This window comes from Leucoraja erinacea, chromosome 33 (genome assembly GCF_028641065.1).
Source record: "Leucoraja erinacea ecotype New England chromosome 33, Leri_hhj_1, whole genome shotgun sequence".
NCBI lineage: Eukaryota > Metazoa > Chordata > Chondrichthyes > Rajiformes > Rajidae > Leucoraja > Leucoraja erinaceus.
The window spans coordinates 23,130,697-23,151,420 of NC_073409.1; the positions used below are offsets into that span (position 1 = coordinate 23,130,697).

A 20,724-nucleotide genomic window follows, 5' to 3' on the forward strand; every position below is an offset into this window, starting at 1 on the left:
AAGGCTGCTGGCCCTGACGGCATCCCCGGGCCTGTGCTGCTCAGCCGACAGACGTCTGGACTGACATCTTCAACCTGTCACTTGCCCAAGCAGTTGTCCCCACGTGCCTTAAAACCACCTCCATTGTACCGGTGCCAAAACACTCCACTGCGGTGAGCCTCAACGGCTTCCGCCCAGTTGAACTTACTCCCATCATCACCAAGTGCTTCGAGAGGCTGGTCCTGGCACACCTCATTGGATCCCTATCAGTTTGCCTACCGCAAGTACAGGATTACGGAGGATGCCATCTCAACGGCACTTCACTACGCCCTCTCCCACCTCGACAACAGAGCCACTTACGTAAGAATGCTGTTCATCGATTACAGCTCAGCATTCAACACCATTATTCCCTCTAAACTGATCACCAAACTCGGTGACCTGGGCATCGACCCCTCTCTCTGCAACTGGATATTGGACTTTCTAACAAACAGACCCCAGTCTGTTAGGTTAGACAAGCACACCTCTTCAACCCTCACCCTGAACACCGACATTCCACAGGGCTGTGTGCTGAGCTCCCTCCTCTACTCCCTCTTCACCTATGACTGCACACCTGTACATGGTACTAACATCATCAGGTATGCAGATGATATAACAGTGATTGGCCACATCAGCAACAACGATGAGTCGGACTATAGGGAAGAGGTCCAGCTCCTAGCAGCATGGTGCGCTGACAACAACCTGGCCCTTAACTCCAAGAAGACCAAGGGGCTTATTGTAGACTTCAGAACGTCTAGGGGCAGCATGCACACCCCCATCCACATTAAAGGGACGGAGGTGGAACATGTTTCCAGCTTCAGGTTTCTGGGGGTCAACATCTCCGATGACCTCTCTTGTACCCACAATACCTCAACTCTGGTCAAGAAGGCTCACCAGCATCTCTTCCTCCTGAGGAGACTGAAGAAGATCCATCTGTCTCCTCAGATTCTGGTGAACTTCTACCGCTGCACCATCGAGAGCATCCTTACCAACTGTATCACAGTATGGTATGGCAACTGCTTTGTCTCAGACCGGAAAGCACTGCAGAGGGTGGTGAAAATTGCCCAACGCATCACCGGTTCCTCACTCCCCTCCATTGTGTCTGTCCAAAGCCAGCGATGTCTGCGGAGGGCGCTCAGCATCGCCAATAACTGCTCTCATCCCAACCACAGACTGCTTACCCTCCTACCATCCGGGAGGCGCTACAGGTCTCTCCGTTGCTGGACCAGCATGTCCAGGAACAGCTTCTTCCCTGCGGCTGTTACTCAACTCAACACTGTTACATTAATCAACACTGTACCTCGGTCATTGCCAATCACTCTGGATACTCCTTCCACCAGAAAAAAAATAAAAAATTGTACCACTATGACTGTATGCACGTTAATATATTTATTTATGACTCATATTCATGTCGTTCTTCTAGGAAGATGCTAACTGCATTTCGTTGTCTCTGTACTCTACAGTGCACAATGACAATAAATGGACTGAGCGTAGGTGTTCAGAGAAACGATCGCTCAGTCTGCGCTTGGCCTCACCAATATATAGGAGATTGCATATTACCTGTTTCTAAGTTTTGTGATGTGGGTAAAATGTAAAGAATATTATAATTTATGAAACTTTGTTCCATGTTCTCTTTTCAAAAATATCAGATCCAGATTTTTTGGATAATAGCATCTGTTTTTTAAATTTTGCATTACACAATAAATGTGCAACATTTTCCTAACTGCATGTATTTAAGAACTAGTTACATCATAAGACACGAGACATTTAGGTCATTCCACCAATCAAGTGTTTGTGGAGGAGCCTTTTGGGGCCAGTAAGCACAGTTTGATTAGGTTATGGATCGGGACTGAGAGGGTCCACGTGTTAAAATGCTCAACTGGGGTATGGACAACTTTGAGGGTATGAGAGAAGGTCTCGCTCAAGTTGACTGGAGCAGGTTATTTGAGGGGAAAGGAACATCCGCCAAGTGAGATGTTTTTAAAAATATACTGACGACAATTCAGCATATGTATGTTCCCGTTCAACGGCAAAGCAGGCAAACGTAAGGAAGCTTGGCTGACGAGGGAAATTGAGGCTTTGGTCAAAAACAAGAAGGATGCATTGGACAGGTATAGGCAGCTGGGATTGAGTGCATCCCTGGAGGAGTTTTGAGACTAAGGAGTAAACTGAAAAAAGAGAACAGATAGGAAAAATGGGGCCAGGATATAGCTCTGATGGGTAGCATTAAGGATAATCACAAAAGATGTTATAAATACATAAGGGGGAAAAGGGTAACTAGAGAGAGAGAGTGGGACCTCTGTGTGGAGCCACATGAGATGGGCAAGGTCCGAGGAGAAAGACAGTAGGATGGAAGAACTTGGGGCAGTCACTGGAAGTATCTTGAGAGCAGTCAGTGTTACCGTTGAAGAAGTACTGAAGGTACTGTCATGTGTGAAGGGAGACAAATCTCCAGGGCCTGATCAGATATATCTGAGTACATCGCGGGGAACTAGAGAGGAAATTACAAGAACCCTGGTTGAATTATACGAGTCGTCCTTAAATACAGGAGAGGTGCCGGAAGACTGGAGGGTGGCAAATGTTGTGCCTCTTTTCAAGAAGGGCTGAAGGGAAAATGCTGAATGGATAGCAAATTGGCTCCATGGAAGGAAGCAGAGGGTGATGGTGGAAGGTTGGTTTTCAGACTGGAGGCCTGTGACTAGTGGTGTGCCTCAGGGTTCGGTGCTGGGCCCAATACAGTTTGTCATCTATTCGGCACGGACTTGTAGGGCCGAGATGGCCTGTTTCCGTGCTGTAATTGTTATATGGTTATATGTTATATGGTTATATCTACATCAATGATTTGGATGAGACCATACATGGCAAGATTAGCAATCTTGCCGATAGAAACATAGAAACATAGAAAATAGGTGCAGGAGTAGGCTATTCGGCCCTTCGAGCCTGCACCGCCGTTCAATATGATCATGGCTGATCATCCAACTCAGTATCCTGTACCTGCCTTCTCTCCATACCCCATGATCCCTTTAGCCACAAGGGCCACATCTAACTCCCTCTTAAATATAGCCAATGAACTGGCCTCAACTACCTTCTGCGGCAGAGAATTCCAGAGATTCACCACTCTCTGTGTGAAAAATGTTTTCCTCATCTCGGTGGAGGTGTGTGGATGGATGGCTTACGAGGGCCAATGTCTAAAAACAGTTCCTAAAGCTGTACATAGACAAGTGCACAGATTCAAGTACGAAGTAAACTCCCTTTGTGACTCACAAGGTCTACTTCATAAGCAAAACTGCAAAGTTCGGTATTTTTGTTTCATGACAATCAAATAAATCACTAAAACGTGAACTTTTGCTCCTTTCACATTGTCCTTTAAAGTGTAAACCCGAATGTTTTTCACATGTGGAGAACATGCAACTCCTGGAAAAACTCTCCCCTCCCAGTTTTTCATCAATTTAGTTTTGTTTAGTTTTGAGGTACAGCACGAAAACAGGTCCTTTGGCACACGAGTCCGCATCGACCAGTGATCCCTACACTATCCTACACATACTAGGGACAATTAAAAATGTTACTGAAGCCAATTAATCTACAAACCTTTATGTCTTTGGAGTGTGGGAGTAAACCAGAGCACCTTGAGAAAACCCACGAGGTTACAGGGAGAACATACAAACTCCACACAGACAGCACCGGTAGTCAGGATTGAACCAGGGTCTCTGGCACTGTGAGGCAGCAACTCTACCGCTGCGCCACCGTTCCACCAATTCTTGTGACATTTGATTTTCCCAACAACACTGTGTGATATCTCATCCTACATAAGGAAATTGTGCACAATGCTTACTTCTCTGTCCCCTGGTGACAAAATATGTCTGCCGATGCTTGTAATCCAATGCTCCAGTTACATTTCCACAAATTCCTTGCTGTGGGGTGAACTGAATTCAGAGAAACTTCTTGTGGACTAAAATACAAATGTCATTGTTTTGTCTTGTTTTTCAGAATTGTTCATGCATGTTATAAATGTGAGCTTTGACAAAATAATGAAAATGGTAAACAAAACTGATTGGAGAAATTATTGCAATGATTTGATTAATTGGCTACATTGTAATTGCTTGTCAGTAAAAAGTCCCTAACGTTACTGGAAGGTTAAAATTGGTTGGGGGAGGGAGAGGAGGAGATACGGGGGGTAGACAGGGAGATGAGGAGACGAGGAGTGGATGAGTGGAGGGGAGGATGAGGAGCTGGGAAAGGAGGAGGGGGGGGGGCGGATGGAGTGAGGGGCGGAGGGGGAGGGGGGGAAGGGGAGGGGGAGGGGGGGGGGGGGGGAGGAGAGGAGGAGAGGAGCAGGGGAGGTGGGAGAGGGGAGGGGGGGGGGGAGGGGGTGGGGGGGGGGGGGGGGGGGGGGGGGGGGGGGGAGGGGGGGGGGAGGGGGAGGGGAGCTGGGCCCGGTTCTTGTGGTGTACAGTTCTCTGTTCTATACAGATCAAGAGGGACTAAGTTAGTATTTCAGACCTGGCACAGTGAAAGGATGGAACGCAGTGGAGAAGTTGTTGGGGATAAGGGTAGATGACAGCACAAAACTCATCAGGGCTGATGAGGAGGTGGCAATCAAGTCCTGGGAAGATGTCTAGATAGAGCGGATGTGGAGAGGATGTTTTCACTAGCGGGAGAGTCTAGGACCAGAGGCCAGAGCCTCAGAATAAGAGGATGAACCTTTAAAGAGGAGATGGGGAGGAATTTCTTTGTTCAGAGGGCGGTGAATGTGCGGAATTTATCGTCACAGATGGCTGTGGAGGCTGTCGATTGATATTTTTAAGGCGGAGATTGTCAGATTCTTGGTCAGTACGGCTGTCAGCTGTTTTGGGGAGAAGGCAGGAGAATTCAGTTGAGAGGGAAATGAAATGAAATGAAATGAAATGAAATGAAATGAAATGAAAAAAAAAAATGAAATGAAATGAAATGATTCAATTTATTGTCATTGTCAGTGTACAGTACAGAGACAACGAAATGCATTTTTAGCATCTCCCTTGAAAGGGAGACACAGGGCGTCGCGGTGTGCCCGCGCCTGCCGCCGTACATTCCATTACAGGCAAAGGTGGGTGAAGTGTCTTGCCCAAGGACACAACGACAGTAGCACTCCAAGCAGGATTTGAACCGGCTACCTTCCGGTCGCCAGCCGAACTCTTAGCCCATTGTGCTATCTGTCGCCTGATAGATGAGCTTTGATTGAATGGCGGAGTAGTTAGTCTTGATGGGCCGAATGGCCTTATTCTATTCTTATAACTTGTGGACATGTGTTAGACTTGAGTCAAAAGCAGCTGACTCTTCCCAGAGAATTTACCCGCCCCTTTATAAACGCCGACCAAACACAGGGAGAATACTGTATGGAATAAACCAGGGGTAAAGAGTAGGAACAGGCGGCTATGCAGTAACAGGGCTGGCTATATGTCAGGTTTGAGGTACAGAGGTTGGGATGTGTGTAAAGGCAGGTGGTTGCTAATGAAGGACCCATTGCAATGCTCGTGGTAAACTCAAACATCCAGGTTTTTGACAAAATGTTATTGACTTGAATCATAAGCAAATAGTTTATAACTTTGAGGAAACATTCAAATTGAAAATGCAGTGGGAAGGCACATATTGTAGGGCTGTTTCTATGTGTGAGCCTGGAGAAACACAGTCTGTAGAAGCGTCTCGACCCAAAACGTCACCTATTCCTTTTCTCCAGAGATGCTGCCTGATCCATTGGGTTACTCCTGCATTTTGTTTCTGTCTTCAGGGACCTCATCGATAGTTTTAATATCAATGGATGAATATCAATGGATCGTAGCTCCTCGAGGAGACAAATGACCAGTTTCCGTGCTAGAACTCATTCTTTCAACAACTTGCTTCTTCTATAAACTCGTCAACAGACCCGAGGGCTTCCTGTGACATAACTAGTCTATGATTCAATGCCAATGCCACATTTAATCATTAACTGAAGGATTTACAGATTTATTGATAATCCACTTTCACAAATGAAAGATAATATGCTCGTCAACTCCAGTGGTGCAATGGGATTTCAGACTAGTTTATTTACACCACGGTGCAATGAAATACTTTGCTCAGATAAAGCTCACAGTACAACAACATACGGAGAATATCAACTAATAAAAAAATAGATACAATGACCAATGCAAAGAGGCAGAATGTTGCAAGATTATAGTCAAAATCAAAGTTGTGCAAAAGAGGATTCATGAATAACAGAATGAGGTAGAATTAACAGTAGGAAGGAACTGCAGATGCTAGTTTACAATAAAGATAGACACAAAATGCTGGAGTAATTTGCGGGACATGCAGCATCTCTGGATAGAAGGAATGGGTGACGTTTCGGGTCAAGATCCTTCTTCAGACTGAGCATCAGGGGAGACAGAGGGAGAGAAAAGGAAGTGTAAGAGATCAAAAGAGATGGGGATCAAGGAGAATGTAGAATAGACCATTGTCAGCTGGGAGAAGGTGATGACAATGCAAACCGAGATACAATGTATCGGGCAGCTTGGGCAGTCTACAACCCAATAGTGGAATAGTGACTTTGCTAACTTCCCTCTCTCTCCATCCCTCCCCCTTCCCAGTCTGTCTGTCCCCTTGATTACAATGTATCTCTGTTTGCTTTGTTGTCACCTTCTCGTAGCTAATAATGGTCTATGGCTGTGTTCACCACTCTCTGCGGGGTCAGGCAGTCATGAGCAGAGCATTTGCCACACCTGGCTGAGAAGCATCCCACCAGAATACTCTTCATTCTGTATCTGTAGAAGCTTGAAATAACACTCATGGATATGCTGAATCGTAGACACCTATGAAAATTAATGAAAGGACAAAAATTGCTGGAGTAACTCAGCGGGTCAGGCAGCATCTCTGGAGAACATGGATAGGTGACATTTTGGCTCAGGATCCTTCTTCAGACTGATTGGGGGGGGGGGGGGAGGGGGGGGAGGGGGGGTGAGGGAAGGGTGGAAGAGAGAAGAGGCAGGACAAAGCATGACAGGTAGTAAGTGGACACAGGTGAGGGGGGATTGATGTGCAAGTGCTTGGAACAAAGTCCAGAGATAAAAGCACAAGGTTTGTGGCAGGATTGGTGTTGCGAAGTGTGAAGCCAGAGGAGAGAATGCTGGAGGAGGGGGACAAATAGGTGGGAGTACAGGTAGAGAAAGGGGTGCGGGGAAGAAATGGGAGGGGAAGAGGTTAACCAAGAGGATGATTTGTTAGAGGTTAACCAAAATTGGAGAATTCAATATTCATATCATTAGGTTGTAAGCCACCCAAACTGAATAGGAGGAGCTGTTCCTCCAGTTTTGTGTGGAATAGTGGAGATGGATGCAATGGAGATGGCCCTGGACAGAAAGGTCGGTGTGGGAATAGGAAGAGGAATTGTTACCAAAAAGTCCCTAACGTTACTGGGGTTAAAATTGGTTGGGGGAGGGAGAGGAAGAGATACGGGGGGTAGACAGGGAGATGAGGAGACGAGGAGTGGATGAGTGGAGGGGAGGAGGAGGAGCTGGGAAAGAAGGAGGGGGGTGGTCTCCCGTACATTGGCAAGACCAAATGTAGACTGGAACGCCAATTGTTTAGCTGAAAATCTGTGCTGGATCGGCCAATACGGGATCTCCCGGTTGCTAACTCCTCTTCCCACTCCCACACTGACCTTCCCGTCCTGGGCCTCCACTGTTGCCAGAGTGAAGCCGCAGACAAATCTGTGGAACAGCACCTCATATTCTGCTTGGAGATCATACTTCACCCTCTTGTCCAGCGCAGGACCAGAGTGGAGGAGGAGCCATCCTGGGGAACGGCTGCTAACCAGCAACTGTCCGTTCAATTCACTTTTTTTATTAGTTTTTAGTGAATTTTTCTCCTATGTTTGTTGGGGAATTTGCCTTTTTTATGTGTGGGGGGGGTGGGGGGAAGGGGGAAAACTATTTTCTAGGTCCCTACCTGGTCGGAGAGGCAGCTTTTTCCCCGGGCTGCACCGTCGATCCGTCTTTGCGGCCTACCAGCGGGAGTGGAGCGGCGTTTTCCCAGCGGGGACCGCCCAGCACCTTCAGCTTTGGTGGTGGCACAGCGCTGGAGCGCTATTGCGGAGCGGAGCGAGTGATGCCTTGCCTGGGTCGTCGCGCTGAGACCGCCGTGATCAACACCGTCGAGCTGCGGGACTGTGGAGCGGCCAGCCATGGGCGGCGGCGCCGACTTTAACATCGGGAGCCTTGGAGCACCAGCCAATGCGACCTTGTCGGCTTCGGAATGCCACGGACTCCGGTAGAGAATCAGCCGTTCCAGCCGTCCCAGCCGCTGTGAGGACTCTCCCGACGCCAGAGCAACACCACCCGGTGAGAACGGCCAGGAACATCGGGCCTCCATAGAGGCAACTGTGGAGGCCTCAATAGGCCTGACTATGGGAGAACTGGGGATGGGGACTGGAAATTGTGCCTTCCCCCACAGCGGTAACCATTGTGGGGGGATGTTTTTTTTGTGTGTAAATGATTATTTTAGTCTGTGTCCAAGATGGCTGCTGGAAGGGAGAGTGTACGCTGGCGCGCTTTAGCTGCCGCTGCTCTCTCTCTTCATATTGTGTTTTTGATTTTTGTCTTTGGATTGAATTCTGTCTTTAATTTGTGTACTGGTGATGTCTTTACTATTTATTTCATTCCGCTTACATGTTTTTACTCTATTTGCTAAATTTTGTAAGGTGTCCTTGAGACTCTTGAAAGGCGCCCATAAATAAAATTTATTATTATTATTATTATTATCATTCATCTTAAAAGCCTTGGATATGGGTTTTAGCAGAGAATGAATCTCCCTGTTCATTGATAAGTTCTGGTTCGGATAGACTCTAATTGTCTGTATTAGATCACAGTCATCAAAGCATTTCTTGCTGAAATTGATTACAAATTAGGTATTCTCATTTAATGTTTGAAGTGGTTTAGTTTGGTTTAGTTTAGTTTAGGGATACAGCACGGAAGCAGGCCCTTCAACCCACCGAGTCTGTGCTGACCAGCGATCACCCCGTACACTAGCACTATACTACACACTCTAGGGACAATTTACATTTATACCAAGCCAATTAGACTACAAACCTGTACATTCTTTAAAGTGTTGTAGGAAACCGGAGCTCCTGGAGAAAACACACACAGGTCACAGGAAGAACTTACAGACTCTGTACAGACAACGACCAAGAAGGCACCGATCAAGAAGGCACGCCAACGCCTCTACTTCCTTAGAAGGCTTAGGAAGTTTGGCATGTCCATTACAACTCTCACAAACTTCTACAGATGCACCATAGAAAGTGTTTGATCAGGATGCATCACATCTTGGTTTGGGAACAGCTCCACCCAGGTCTGTAAGATATTGCAGCAGCCCAGGTCATCACACAAACCAACCTCCCTTCTGTTGATTTCATTTATACCTCACGCTGCCTCGGCAAGGCCAGCAGCATAATCAAGGATGAGACGCACCCTGGCCACTCCCTCTTCTCCCTTCTTCCATCAGGCAAAATGTATAGAAGTGTGAAAACGCACACTTCCAGATTCAGGGACAGTTTCTTCCCAGCCGTTGTCAGACAACTGAATCATCCCACCACAACCAGAGAGCAGTGCTGAACTACTATCTACTTTGTTGTTGACCCTCGGACTATCCTTGATCGGACTTTGTTGGCTTTACCTTGCACGAAACTTTATTCCCTTATCATGTATCTATACACTGTAGATGGATCAATTGTAATCATGTATTGTCTTTCTGCTGACTGGTTAGCACGTGACAAAAAGCTTTTCAATGTGCCCATGACAATAAATTAAACTGAACTGTAAAAACTGCCAAGCACCCATAGAACCTGGGTCTCTGGTACAGTAAGGTAGCAACTACCGCTGTGCCACCGGGCCGCCCACTGTCAACCAGGAACGTGATGGTGAACATTTTCTAGCCTGTCGGCACAGGCAGTCCTGAAGTAGACCCTTGGCCTGAACACACACTGCGCATTATACTCCTCATTGGTGCCTCACATTCCAATCTCTGTGAGCAATACTGACTGACACAAGGTTTGTAGATTCTGTATGTGGACTGTGAAACACTAGGCAACATGAATGAATATGGTGAGAACAGAATCGTGAAATTCACTGAGTGAGATAACCAGCCTGGGAACTTCCCATCCCAGGAACAAATCTGCAGATACCATGATGCTTAAATTTGTTAGTATTTATCTTGGTTTTTTTTTCTGTTGCTCACTCTCACAAAGTTAAAGTATTTACCAGTTTATCAACTTGATTAACCTTCATCAATATTTCCATTACACAGACGTCACTGTTCGCAGCCTTTGTGCTGAGAATAACTCGATGTCGACTTTTCCTCTCGGGAGATTCCACGTGGTAGTGATGAAAGAAAGCCGTGAATATGCTGTTTTAACCAAATGTAGCACAGTGTGTTTAAACATCCGAGACATGATTACTGACAAGTGCCCGCATGCATGTTTCTCAATTCCAAATGTGGTTGATTGCCCACAGGTTTGGCTGCTTCAGGTGAATGTGAATTGCCGTAGTTTCTGTTCCCGTACTGGGTCCGTCACTTAGATTCAGATTCAGATTCAATTTTAATTGTCATTGTCAGTGTACAGTACAGAGACAACGAAATGCATTTAGCATCTCCCTGGAAGAGCTACATAGCACATGATTTGAATAAATAATAATAAGTGTCCGGGGGGGTGGGAGGTGGGGGGGGGGGGGGTGGTGATTGGCAGTCACCGAGGTACGTTGTTGAGTAGAGTGACAGCCGCCGGGAAGAAGCTGTTCCTCGACCTGCTGGTTCGGCAACGGAGAGACCTGTAGCACCTCCCGGATGGTAGGAGTGTAAACAGTCCATGGTTGGGGTGAGAGCAGTCCTTGGCGATGCTGAGCGCCCTCCGCAGACAACGCTTGCTTTGGACAGACTCAATGGAGGGGAGCGAGGAACCGGTGATGCGTTGGGCAATTTTCACCACCCTCTGCAATGCCTTCCGGTCGGAGACAGAGCAGTTGCCATACCATACTGTGATGCATTTTCACACAGAGAGTGGTGAATCTCTGGAACTCTCTGCCACAGAGGGAAGTTGAGGCCAGATCATTGGCTATATTTAAGAGGGAGTCAGATGTGGCCCTTGTGGCTAAGGGGATCAGGGGGTATGGAGAGAAGGCAGGTACGGGATACTGAGTTGGATGATCAGCCATGATCATAATGTCCGTGTGGGAGTCAAGGGTGGCCTGGGCTGCAAACGCCTTCGAGTCAGTGTTTCCAAAACACTGCTGAAGTGTGAAGTCCGCTTCCTCTGACCAGACTTTAACTGTCCTCACAGTTGGTTTAACCCGCCTGATGAGTGGGGAGTACTTAGGGAGCAGGAACAATGAGACGTGATCAGACTGACCAAGGTGGGGGAGGGGGATGGCTTTGTAAGCTTCAGCCATGTTTGTGTAGACTTTGTCCAGTGTCTTGTCTACTCTAGTGGGGAAGGATACATGTTGGTGGAATTTGGGGAGTACAGTCTTCAGGTTGGAGTGATTGAAGTCACCCGCAACAATGAAGGCTGCCTCGGGGTTGTGCATCTGTTGTTTGCTAATGGCAGTATGCAGCTCTTTCATTGCAAGCTTGGCATTAGCATCAGGAGGGATATAGGCTGCAGTCACAACAGTGGAGGTGAACTCTCTGGGCAGATAGAACGGTCTGCATCTAACCAAGAGGAACTCAAGGTTAGCTGAGCAGTGACTCTCGATGATGGTGGAGTCTGTGCACCATGCTTTATTTAGATAAATGCACAGGCCCCCACCTCTGGTCTTGCCGGAGTCTGATGTCCTGTCCGCTCGGAGTAAATGACGCCCCAAGTTTCCATGAAGATCAGGATGTTGCAGTCCTTGATCCGGTTGTGGGAGGTGATCCTTAGCCGGAATTCATCCATTTTGTTTGCCAGTGAGCGCACGTTGGCGAGGGAAAGGCTAGGAATCGCTACCCTGTGTGGGGCTAGCTCTAACCTGGCCTTTAACCCACCTCTGCGTCCCCGGCGGTGTTTTCGTACGCGTCGCCGTCTGTTGGTGCTTCTGGTGGGCCGAGCTGGCTTGGTGCGCGCTGGTGTTCTGCCGCTCCGTTGCTCCACTTCTGCATTACTCCGCAGGCGGTCTTCAGCCCCGGGGCATACCTGGCGTTCTCCAGCCCAGCGGGTCGGGTGTCGGTCTCCAGCTGCGAGGGTCATGTGAGCTCCACGGGTCGGGTGGCGTTCTCCAGCTCCACGGGTCGGGTGGCGTTCTCCAGCTCCACGGGTCGGGTGGCGTTCTCCAGCTCCGGGGCTCACCTGGCGTTCTCCAGCTCCGCGGGATGGTTCGGCTCTGAGAGTCGGGTGAGGGCCGGGGGTCGGGTGAGGGCCGAGGGTCGGTTGGGTTCCGCGGGTCGGATTGCGGTCTCCAACCCCGCGACTCACCTTGCGGTCTCCAGTCGGGTGCTCTGTTGCTCTGATGAGCTCAGACGGAAGAGGGAGATCGTCCAGAAAGTTGTTGCAGCCGCAGGAACCGAAGTCCAGAAGTTCCTGTCGGCTGTACGAGATGGTTACAAGACTGCTCCGAGTGAGCAGCCTTGAAGCAGGTAAGGGGATCGTCGCTATTTTTCCCATTCTAGGGAGACACAGGGTGTCGCGGTGTGCATGCGCCACCGCCATTTTACCTAGTTAGCATCCGTTTCACAGTTTATAGCAATGAAGCTGTTGAGATTAAAGGGCCTGTCCCACCTGGGCATCATTTATTCGTCATTTACGCGACATCCTAAAAAATGGTTGTCGGGTGGTGACGCCGCATGGCACGGGGTGAGGCGTGGTGGCGTATGCAGTGAAACGCGGTAACACGCGGCGCTTCAGGAATTTGGAATGCTCAAAATCCTCGAGCGCCGCCTGTGTGTCGTATCCCTTACGCACGCTGACGTACTGACAGCGTATGTGTAGCGCGTGGTGATGCATGATTACGCACAGTGATGCACGAACATTGCCTATGCTAATTTATTATGTGTCACCATGCGTCAATATCCGTAACCATGTGCCGCTGGTACGCCGTCGGTGGGCCATTTGACCACCCGGGTATAAAGCGCGCGTAGTTTTGAAAATTTTTCACTGGAAAAATCCTTGCCATGGAGGTCAAACTAAGTATGAACGACATCGCAAATGGCGCCCAAAGCTAGCAGGGCCCTCAAGAGTACTTCGCGCACGGCTGCTAGACGATTTTCGCGCGACAGTCACTACCAGCCTGTCTCGTAAATTACACCCAAGTGGGACAGGCTCTTAAGTGTAAGGATGAGTCATAGTCACAGAATCATCAAGCACAGAAACAAGTCTTTGGCCCAATTCGTCGACTTAATGTCCCATCTAAGCTTTCATCTTAATAGCAATGGCTTAATAGAAATCCCATTCAATGATAGAGGCCTAGTTTCCCCTGGACTTTGCCAACATTTCCAGATTGTTGTGGAATTGCTCAGAGAATGTGAGACTTGGACAGAGCACAAACTAGGTTGTGATGATTCTCCATGAGGTGAGTATGTGGGTGAATGCTTGGCGGTGCCTTTTGTATCACCACCGGGCTGGAGGAGACAACATCTCAGTGAAGCATGTAAAAACATTGAGACTGGGTTACAGAAGTTAATGGGCTGAACTTACATAAACAAGTTGAACAGAAGCTTCTTCTCAAATTGACCCTCAGGAGTAGGTCATTCAGCCCATCTAGCCTGTTCCATCATTCAATAGGATTATGGTTGAACTGATCCATGAACCTCGGTGACCTTGTCATTCAATAATCCATCAATGCCAGGTTTGAGCTATCCAATGAATCAACATTCACAGATCTCTGAGATGGAGTACTCCAAAGTCTACAGGAAATCCCTCTTCATACCAGCCTCACTGTTTCAATAGGTTTTCCATAGACTATCAAGCCATCAATCGAGACGTCTGTCCACTTAGTACCCAGCCTCTCAAGCCCATCATAGTCTTGTTTCCATGACACTGCCTCTCATTCTTATGTTGTAGAGAATGTAGACACAGCACAAAGATTGACATCAGATCTGTCTCCAGTTGTTCTACTCACCAGCCATTGATGACCCCGTCTGGGTTCAGCATGGGAATGATTTTGAAGATGTAAGCGTCACGCAGGCAGCGAGCAATGGGGTTGTTACTGATGAGAAATTCCAGGGTCCCTTTCATGACCCAACTGGCATTGCTTTCCCCCGGATGGACTCGCCCTGTCAGGACTATGTACTGGCGATTCCCTGCAACATAGCACCAGGTACCCGGTTAGAATGCAATAGGGATAGGAGGAATAGGAATACTTTAATGTCACATGTGACAAGGCACAGTGAGATTCTTTGTTTGCATACACAATGTATACAAAGAGCAGCCACCCACAGCACTGGCAAAGTTACATAGCACACTGGCTCCCGCTTTTGTCCTCCACCTCCCAGGGGTTCCCCCACGCCGGGTCCCCATTGTCATTTGACCCTTCCCCCCCTATTGTCCATTGTTCCCCTCCCCCAACCCACCTCCCTCACGGCAGCCCAGGTCCTCCATTGTTCTTCCCCTCCCCCCTCACAGTGGTCCTCCACTCACTCATCGACCACAAGTCGACCCACGAAGGAGGCATCACCGAGGCCCCACCACCCACAGGCCTCACCGCTGTTGACCTCCCACCGCCCTCCGTGGTGCTGACCCGGGCCCCAGCCACGGGCTCCACCGGCTGCTCCGCCGACCCCAACTCCGACCGGACTCCGCCGACCTGAATGCCAACCTTTGGCCCAGGTTATTATTTCACATCAAAAACTTTCATCACTATACAATATGATACAATATGATACAATAAAGCTTTATTCATCCGCAGAGGGAAATTGGTCGGCCAACAATCACAACACACAAGGTACACAAAAATCCTGGAGAAACACCAGCATCTATGGAGCCAAGGAGATAGGCAACGTTTCGGGCCGAAACCCTTCTTCAGACAATATATAACTAGGTAGACGAAAACTTGAAATTAAAATTACATTAAAAGTGAGAAAAAAAAGAAAAAAGCAAGCAACTGTCGGCTGGCTGCCATGTGCACGTGGATTAATGATAAAGGCAAACCTACTTTTAGGTTTGTTCAAACAAGGGGACATGACTTGAGAATTAAGGGTCTAAAGTTTAGGGGTAACATGAGGGGGAACTTCTTTACTCAGAGAGTGGTAGCTGTGTGGAATGAGCTTCCAGTGAAGGTGGTGGAGGCAGGTTCGTTTTTATCATTTAAAAATAAATTGGATAGTTATATGGATGGGAAGGGAATGGAGGGTTATGGTCTGAGCGCAGGTATATGGGACTAGGGGAGATTATGTGTTCGGCACGGACTAGAAGGGTCGAGATGGCCTGTTTCCGTGCTGCTGTAATTGTTATATGTTATATGTTATATGTTACTGTACTGTGTAGGAACCAACGGCAGATGCTGGTTTATATCGAAGATAGACACAAAATGCTGGAGTAACTCAGCGGGACAGGCAGCGTCTTTGGAAAAAAGGAATAGGTTATATTTCGGGTCAAGACGCTTCTTCAGTCTGAAGATGGGTCCCAACACAAAACGTCACCTATTCCACTTTTCCAGAGATGCTGACTGACCTGCTGAGTTACTCCAGCATTTGGTGTCTATCTTTGTATCTACTCTACTGCTTGACACGTTGTAGATTGGCATTTCAATAATGTTCACAGATAACCCGACTGTTACAACTCAGTCAAAATCAATGGAGATGAGAATTGGTCGTTTTTAGTAACAGCAATATCTTGCTGATTGATCAAAGCCCAGCACAATGGCAAGATAAAAAATAACAAAACCAACAGACTCCCAGTGCCTGAAGGCAATGTTTGCTATCGGCTAGTAAACATTCCCAGCTGCTGTGCAGAAGTCTCATGGCTCATGGCCACAGGGAAGGCTGAAGGAAAGACTCCCACCTATAGCGCTTCACACCTGCTCAATGATGCTGAGCAGCACAAAACCTGGTAACTACAGTGCAACCAACCCTCAGGGTGGGGAGTGTGTATGATCTCCAAAATTCCATGAACTGCAACAAAATTAATTTCACTTTGAATAACGAGGGTTAATAGATGACAGCCAACTGAGACAGCAAAGGCAAATTGTGTCTGACAGATTTGATTTAATGCTTCTCTGAAGTAGAGGGAGAATCGATACAGCCACTGATGTTATGCATATGGACTTTCAAATTACATTTGATAAAACGCCTCATAATAGACTTTTAGCAAAATTGCAGTCTGTGACATTAAAGGGGCAATGGGTGTGTGACACAAAATATAAATTGAGTGCGAATGCAGAAACAAGGAACTGCAGGTGCTGGTTTACTAAGGAAAGACACACAATGCTGGAGTAACTCCGCAGGTCAAGCAGCATCCCTGGAGAACATGGATTGGTGACGTTTCAGGTCAGGACCCTTCAATCAGTCTGAAGAAGGGTCCTGACCTCAAACGTCACATATCCATGTTCTCCGGGGATAGACGCAAAGTGCTGGAATAACTCAGCGGGTCAGCCATCATTACTGGAGAAAAATTATAGGTGACATTTTGGGCTGGGACATACTCTTCAGACTGAGATGCTGCGTGACCCGCTGAGTTACTCCGGAATTTTGTGTCTTTCCTTGAAATTGAGCTGATGATTATAAATGGCTCAATATCTGGGCATTTAGTGGTTAAAGAATACCAAACTGAGAGGACAGAGGCAGAGCTGTGAAATGGGCCGATAAATAATATTTTGAAAGGAATTAACAAAATAGGGGTTCAGAAACAGAAACCCTTGAAAGATATGAATGTAAGCGGTAAAGTTGCTGCCTTACAGCGCCAGAGACACGGGTTTGATCCTGACTATGGGTGCTGTCTGTACGGAGTTTGCATGTTCTCCCTGTGGCCGCTTGGGTTTTCTCCAGGTCCTCCTGTTTCCTCCCACGTTCCAAAGACGTGCAAGTTTGTAGGTTAATCGACCTCTGTGAAGTGTGTTGGATAGAACAAGTGTATGGGTGATCATAGTCAGCGCAGACTCAGTGGAATGAAGGGCCTGTTTTCGTGCTGTATCTCTAAACTAAATTAGACTAAGCAAAACTTTCAATTCATAGTCACAGGGTTAAAGGCAGATGGAGAGAGAAGAGGAAGCATTTACTGGGCAAATGAACAGGGCTGAGGTACCTTTATAGAAACATAGAAACATAGAAAATAGGTGCAGGAAGAGGCCATTTGGCCCTTGGAGCCAGCACCGCCATTCATTGTGATCATGGCTGATCATCCACAATCAGTAACCCGTGCCTGCCTTCTCCTCATATTGTATCCCTTGATTCCACTAACCCCTAGAGCTCTATTTAACTCTCTTTAAATTCATCCAGTGAATTGGTCTCTACTGCATTCTGTGGCAGAGAATTCCACAAAATCACAACTCACTGGATGATAACTTTTATTTCTCATCTCAGCTTTAAATGGCCTCTCCTTGATTCTTAGTCTGTGGCCCCTGGTTCTGGACTCCTCCAACATTGGGAACATGTTTCCAGCATCTAGCTTGTCCTTTATAATTTTACTTCAGAGTCACGTGAGTGATTCCGTGAAGAACCCGTTCAGCACGCATGCGCGGCATTACGTCCAGCGGAGCAACAGCGGCACAGCGGGAGTCGAGCTCTCCCGCTATGGAGGTGAAAGAATTGACGTCAGGTAAGCTGACGTTGGTTTCCTTCACAGGGAGCCTTCTGCTGTCCGGCAGAGAAGAAAGGCTCTGCAACAAACCTGTCCGCTCCGCTCGACTCCACGGAGGAGCGTATCCATTGCGGGGGCAGCAATGGAACAGACCTGTCCCCGCTCGACTCCACGGAGGAGCGTTTCCACCGCGGGGACAGCAACAAGGCGGTAGGACCGCTTACCCGGCACTCTGCTATCCCAACACTGTGCCGAGCCCAGCCCCGCTAGCGCCTAAGCAGCGGGCTGGAGTAACGCCACGGAGGCATCCGGCCGGTGGCTCCGACTTATCGGATGGGACGTCTTTCCACCCGCCCGGGAGGAAAGACATCCGCCTGCACAGACCTGTCCCCGCTCGACTCCACGGAGGAGCGGTTAATCTCGCGGGGGCAGCAACAAGGCGGTAGGACCGCTTACCGGGCGTTCCGCTACCCCGACACCGCGACCGAGCCCAGCCCCGCTAGCGCCTGAGCAGCGAGTTGGATGTAAAAGTCAAGGAAGAGGCTTTCCGGTCGGTGGCTCCGACTTATCGGATGGGGACGTCCCTCCACCCAGGCGGGGGAGAGACAGCCGCATGAACCGCATGGATCGGCTCTTGGAGCAGGAGCTCCAGCGAGGTGCACCACAGGTGGGGCGCTCTCGCAGAGGGGGTCAGGCACACCCTCCACAGTGCCTTGTGCACTGTCCATTGCTTCCTCCTTTCCAGAGGATAGCTTTGGTGACCAGGACTGGGCTGGTCAAGAACAGGGGCAATGGCTGAAGATCTCGGGAGTATGCAAGGGGTGCAGGAACAGGAAGAGCTGCTAGGTGTGGTGGACAGCTACGTGGAAACCCCACGTGCAGGAGGCGTTAAAAGCCTGACGACAGCCATCACATCGTTTTTTCCTCGTTCCATGGACAAATACGGAGATGACCACAACCTTCGTAAACAAGTCATAAGACCCCAGCCACAGAGCCAGACCCACTGCTCTGTGGCAAAAACCTCACAAAGCATATGAAGGACATGCAAGAGGTTTTACAAAACTTTCGGCTCATGAGGGCGGGGTTGGGACGAGTAACCAAAAACAGTAATTCCTACGCAGCAGCACCCCATCGCATCCATCAGTTAACGTCTACCATATCGGACTGATGAAAGTCTTATTTAGACCAGGGCCCAGAGCGGACCCCATGGAAAATGTGCCACCCCCCAACGTCACCGCCACGTCAAACGACGTGCAACACTCGTTGGACCGACAGGAAACAGAAGAATACCCATAACCATGGAGGTAGGTGGGTCTGATTCCTACCAGTACATAGAGCATACCAACACATGGGAGCCTATCACGAGTGATCAGTATATACTCAATGACATTAGTGAATACAATTCATACTAGAAAAATTGCCACCAGGTCAACATTCACCCCAGAGGGTATTTTTCCTCTATCCGTTAAAGAAACAAGAGGGACAAGCTGAACTGGTGAGAATAATTACAAAGGGTGTCATGGGGAAACCTGAACCCTTGCAATTCGTATCAAATATATTCACTAAACCCTAAAAAGATGGCGGATGTCCCATCATCATTGGCTTAACTTCACTAAATATGTTTGTTAAGTATATACATTTCAAAATGGAACCGGTTGTTACTGCCAAACAACTAAATTCCAAAGGATACTTCATGGCAAGCATTCATCTTAAAGATGTTTACCATTTAGTACCATGCACAAGGATCATCGCAGATACCTGAAATGTAACTGGATGGGGCAGCTATAGCAGTTTAAAGCATTACCCAATGGGCTCACATCAGCCCAAGAGACTAAAACCAGCTCTGGCAATATTCAGAGGACAAAAACATATTGTCATGGCATATCTTGATGATATCCTAAATGGTAGGCAAGACCATGAATTTGACTATGTTAGCTGTTCAGCTACCAAACAGTTATTCGAACCCCTGGGGTTGTCTCACATCCAGATAAATCTAAGTTGAAGCCATCCTCTATCATGGACATCTTGGGCTTCACAATTAATTTAGTCTACGTGACTGTAACATTCCCAAGAGCCAACATAGTTGAATTGGCACAATCGTACAACAATTTAATGGTCACCAACTACTCGACAAGTAACAGAGTAATTGGGATAATGGCAGCAGCATTTCCAGCTACATAATTCGGACCTTTGTACCAAAAACGACATACAGGTCATTATGATCGTTTCATGAAGTTACCCACTGAAGTAATGTCAGAACTACAGTGGTGGGCAAAAAACGTTTGACATAGTTTCAGCCTATTATCATCACTAACCCTATGTCAGTTATCCAAACAGATGCCAGTGCTCAAGACTGGGGAGCACCTAACTCTATATCCAGCACAAGTAGTAGATGGACTAAAATATATATTTTTCACAAAAGTTATCAAGCAATATGGTACACTAGATATCGATTTATTTGCATCTATACTAAATCACCAGGTACCCATGTATGTCGCTTGGGAACCAGACCCTGAGGCAGCAGCGGTAGATGCGTTTGCGCTGGATTGGGGACATTTTTCTTCTATTCATAAGGAGACATCAGTTTCTGCCGTATCAGTCAGGGGCTATGCACAGTAGAAATGGACTCTGCTTCAAGTATTTTGATAGTACCCGACTGGCCTACACAGCCATGGTTCCCAATACTCCATGACATGGTTGTTGGAACTCCGATGGTATTCCCCAGTGACCCAGAGTTATTAACACCCAGTGTTGGGCACAAGCCACCCGTGCCTTAAGAAAATCAAACTCCTGGGTTGCAGATGCTGCACAAACCACTTCTGGGACTGGGATTATCATAACAAACCGTCAACACCATGTCAGCATCCCTCCGAATATCCACTAAAAAACAACACTTGTCCAGCATCAAAAAATGGGAGAAGTACTGCTTGGATACAGGGACCACTTACTCAACCGCTATAGTTACCAACGTACTGGAATTCCTAGCGAACCTTCACCACGATGAA

General features: G+C 47.8%; 1 protein-coding gene across 1 annotated transcript in view; it reads right to left on the reverse strand.

Moving 5' to 3' along the window:
* The window catches only part of LOC129712505 (cytosolic carboxypeptidase 4-like), a 225,474-nt gene that overhangs the window by 67,277 nt on the left and 137,473 nt on the right, over positions 1-20,724 (reverse strand). The window contains 1 exon segment of the mRNA XM_055660971.1: positions 14,106-14,286. Within this exon segment, the coding sequence (XP_055516946.1) occupies positions 14,106-14,286 (181 nt within the window).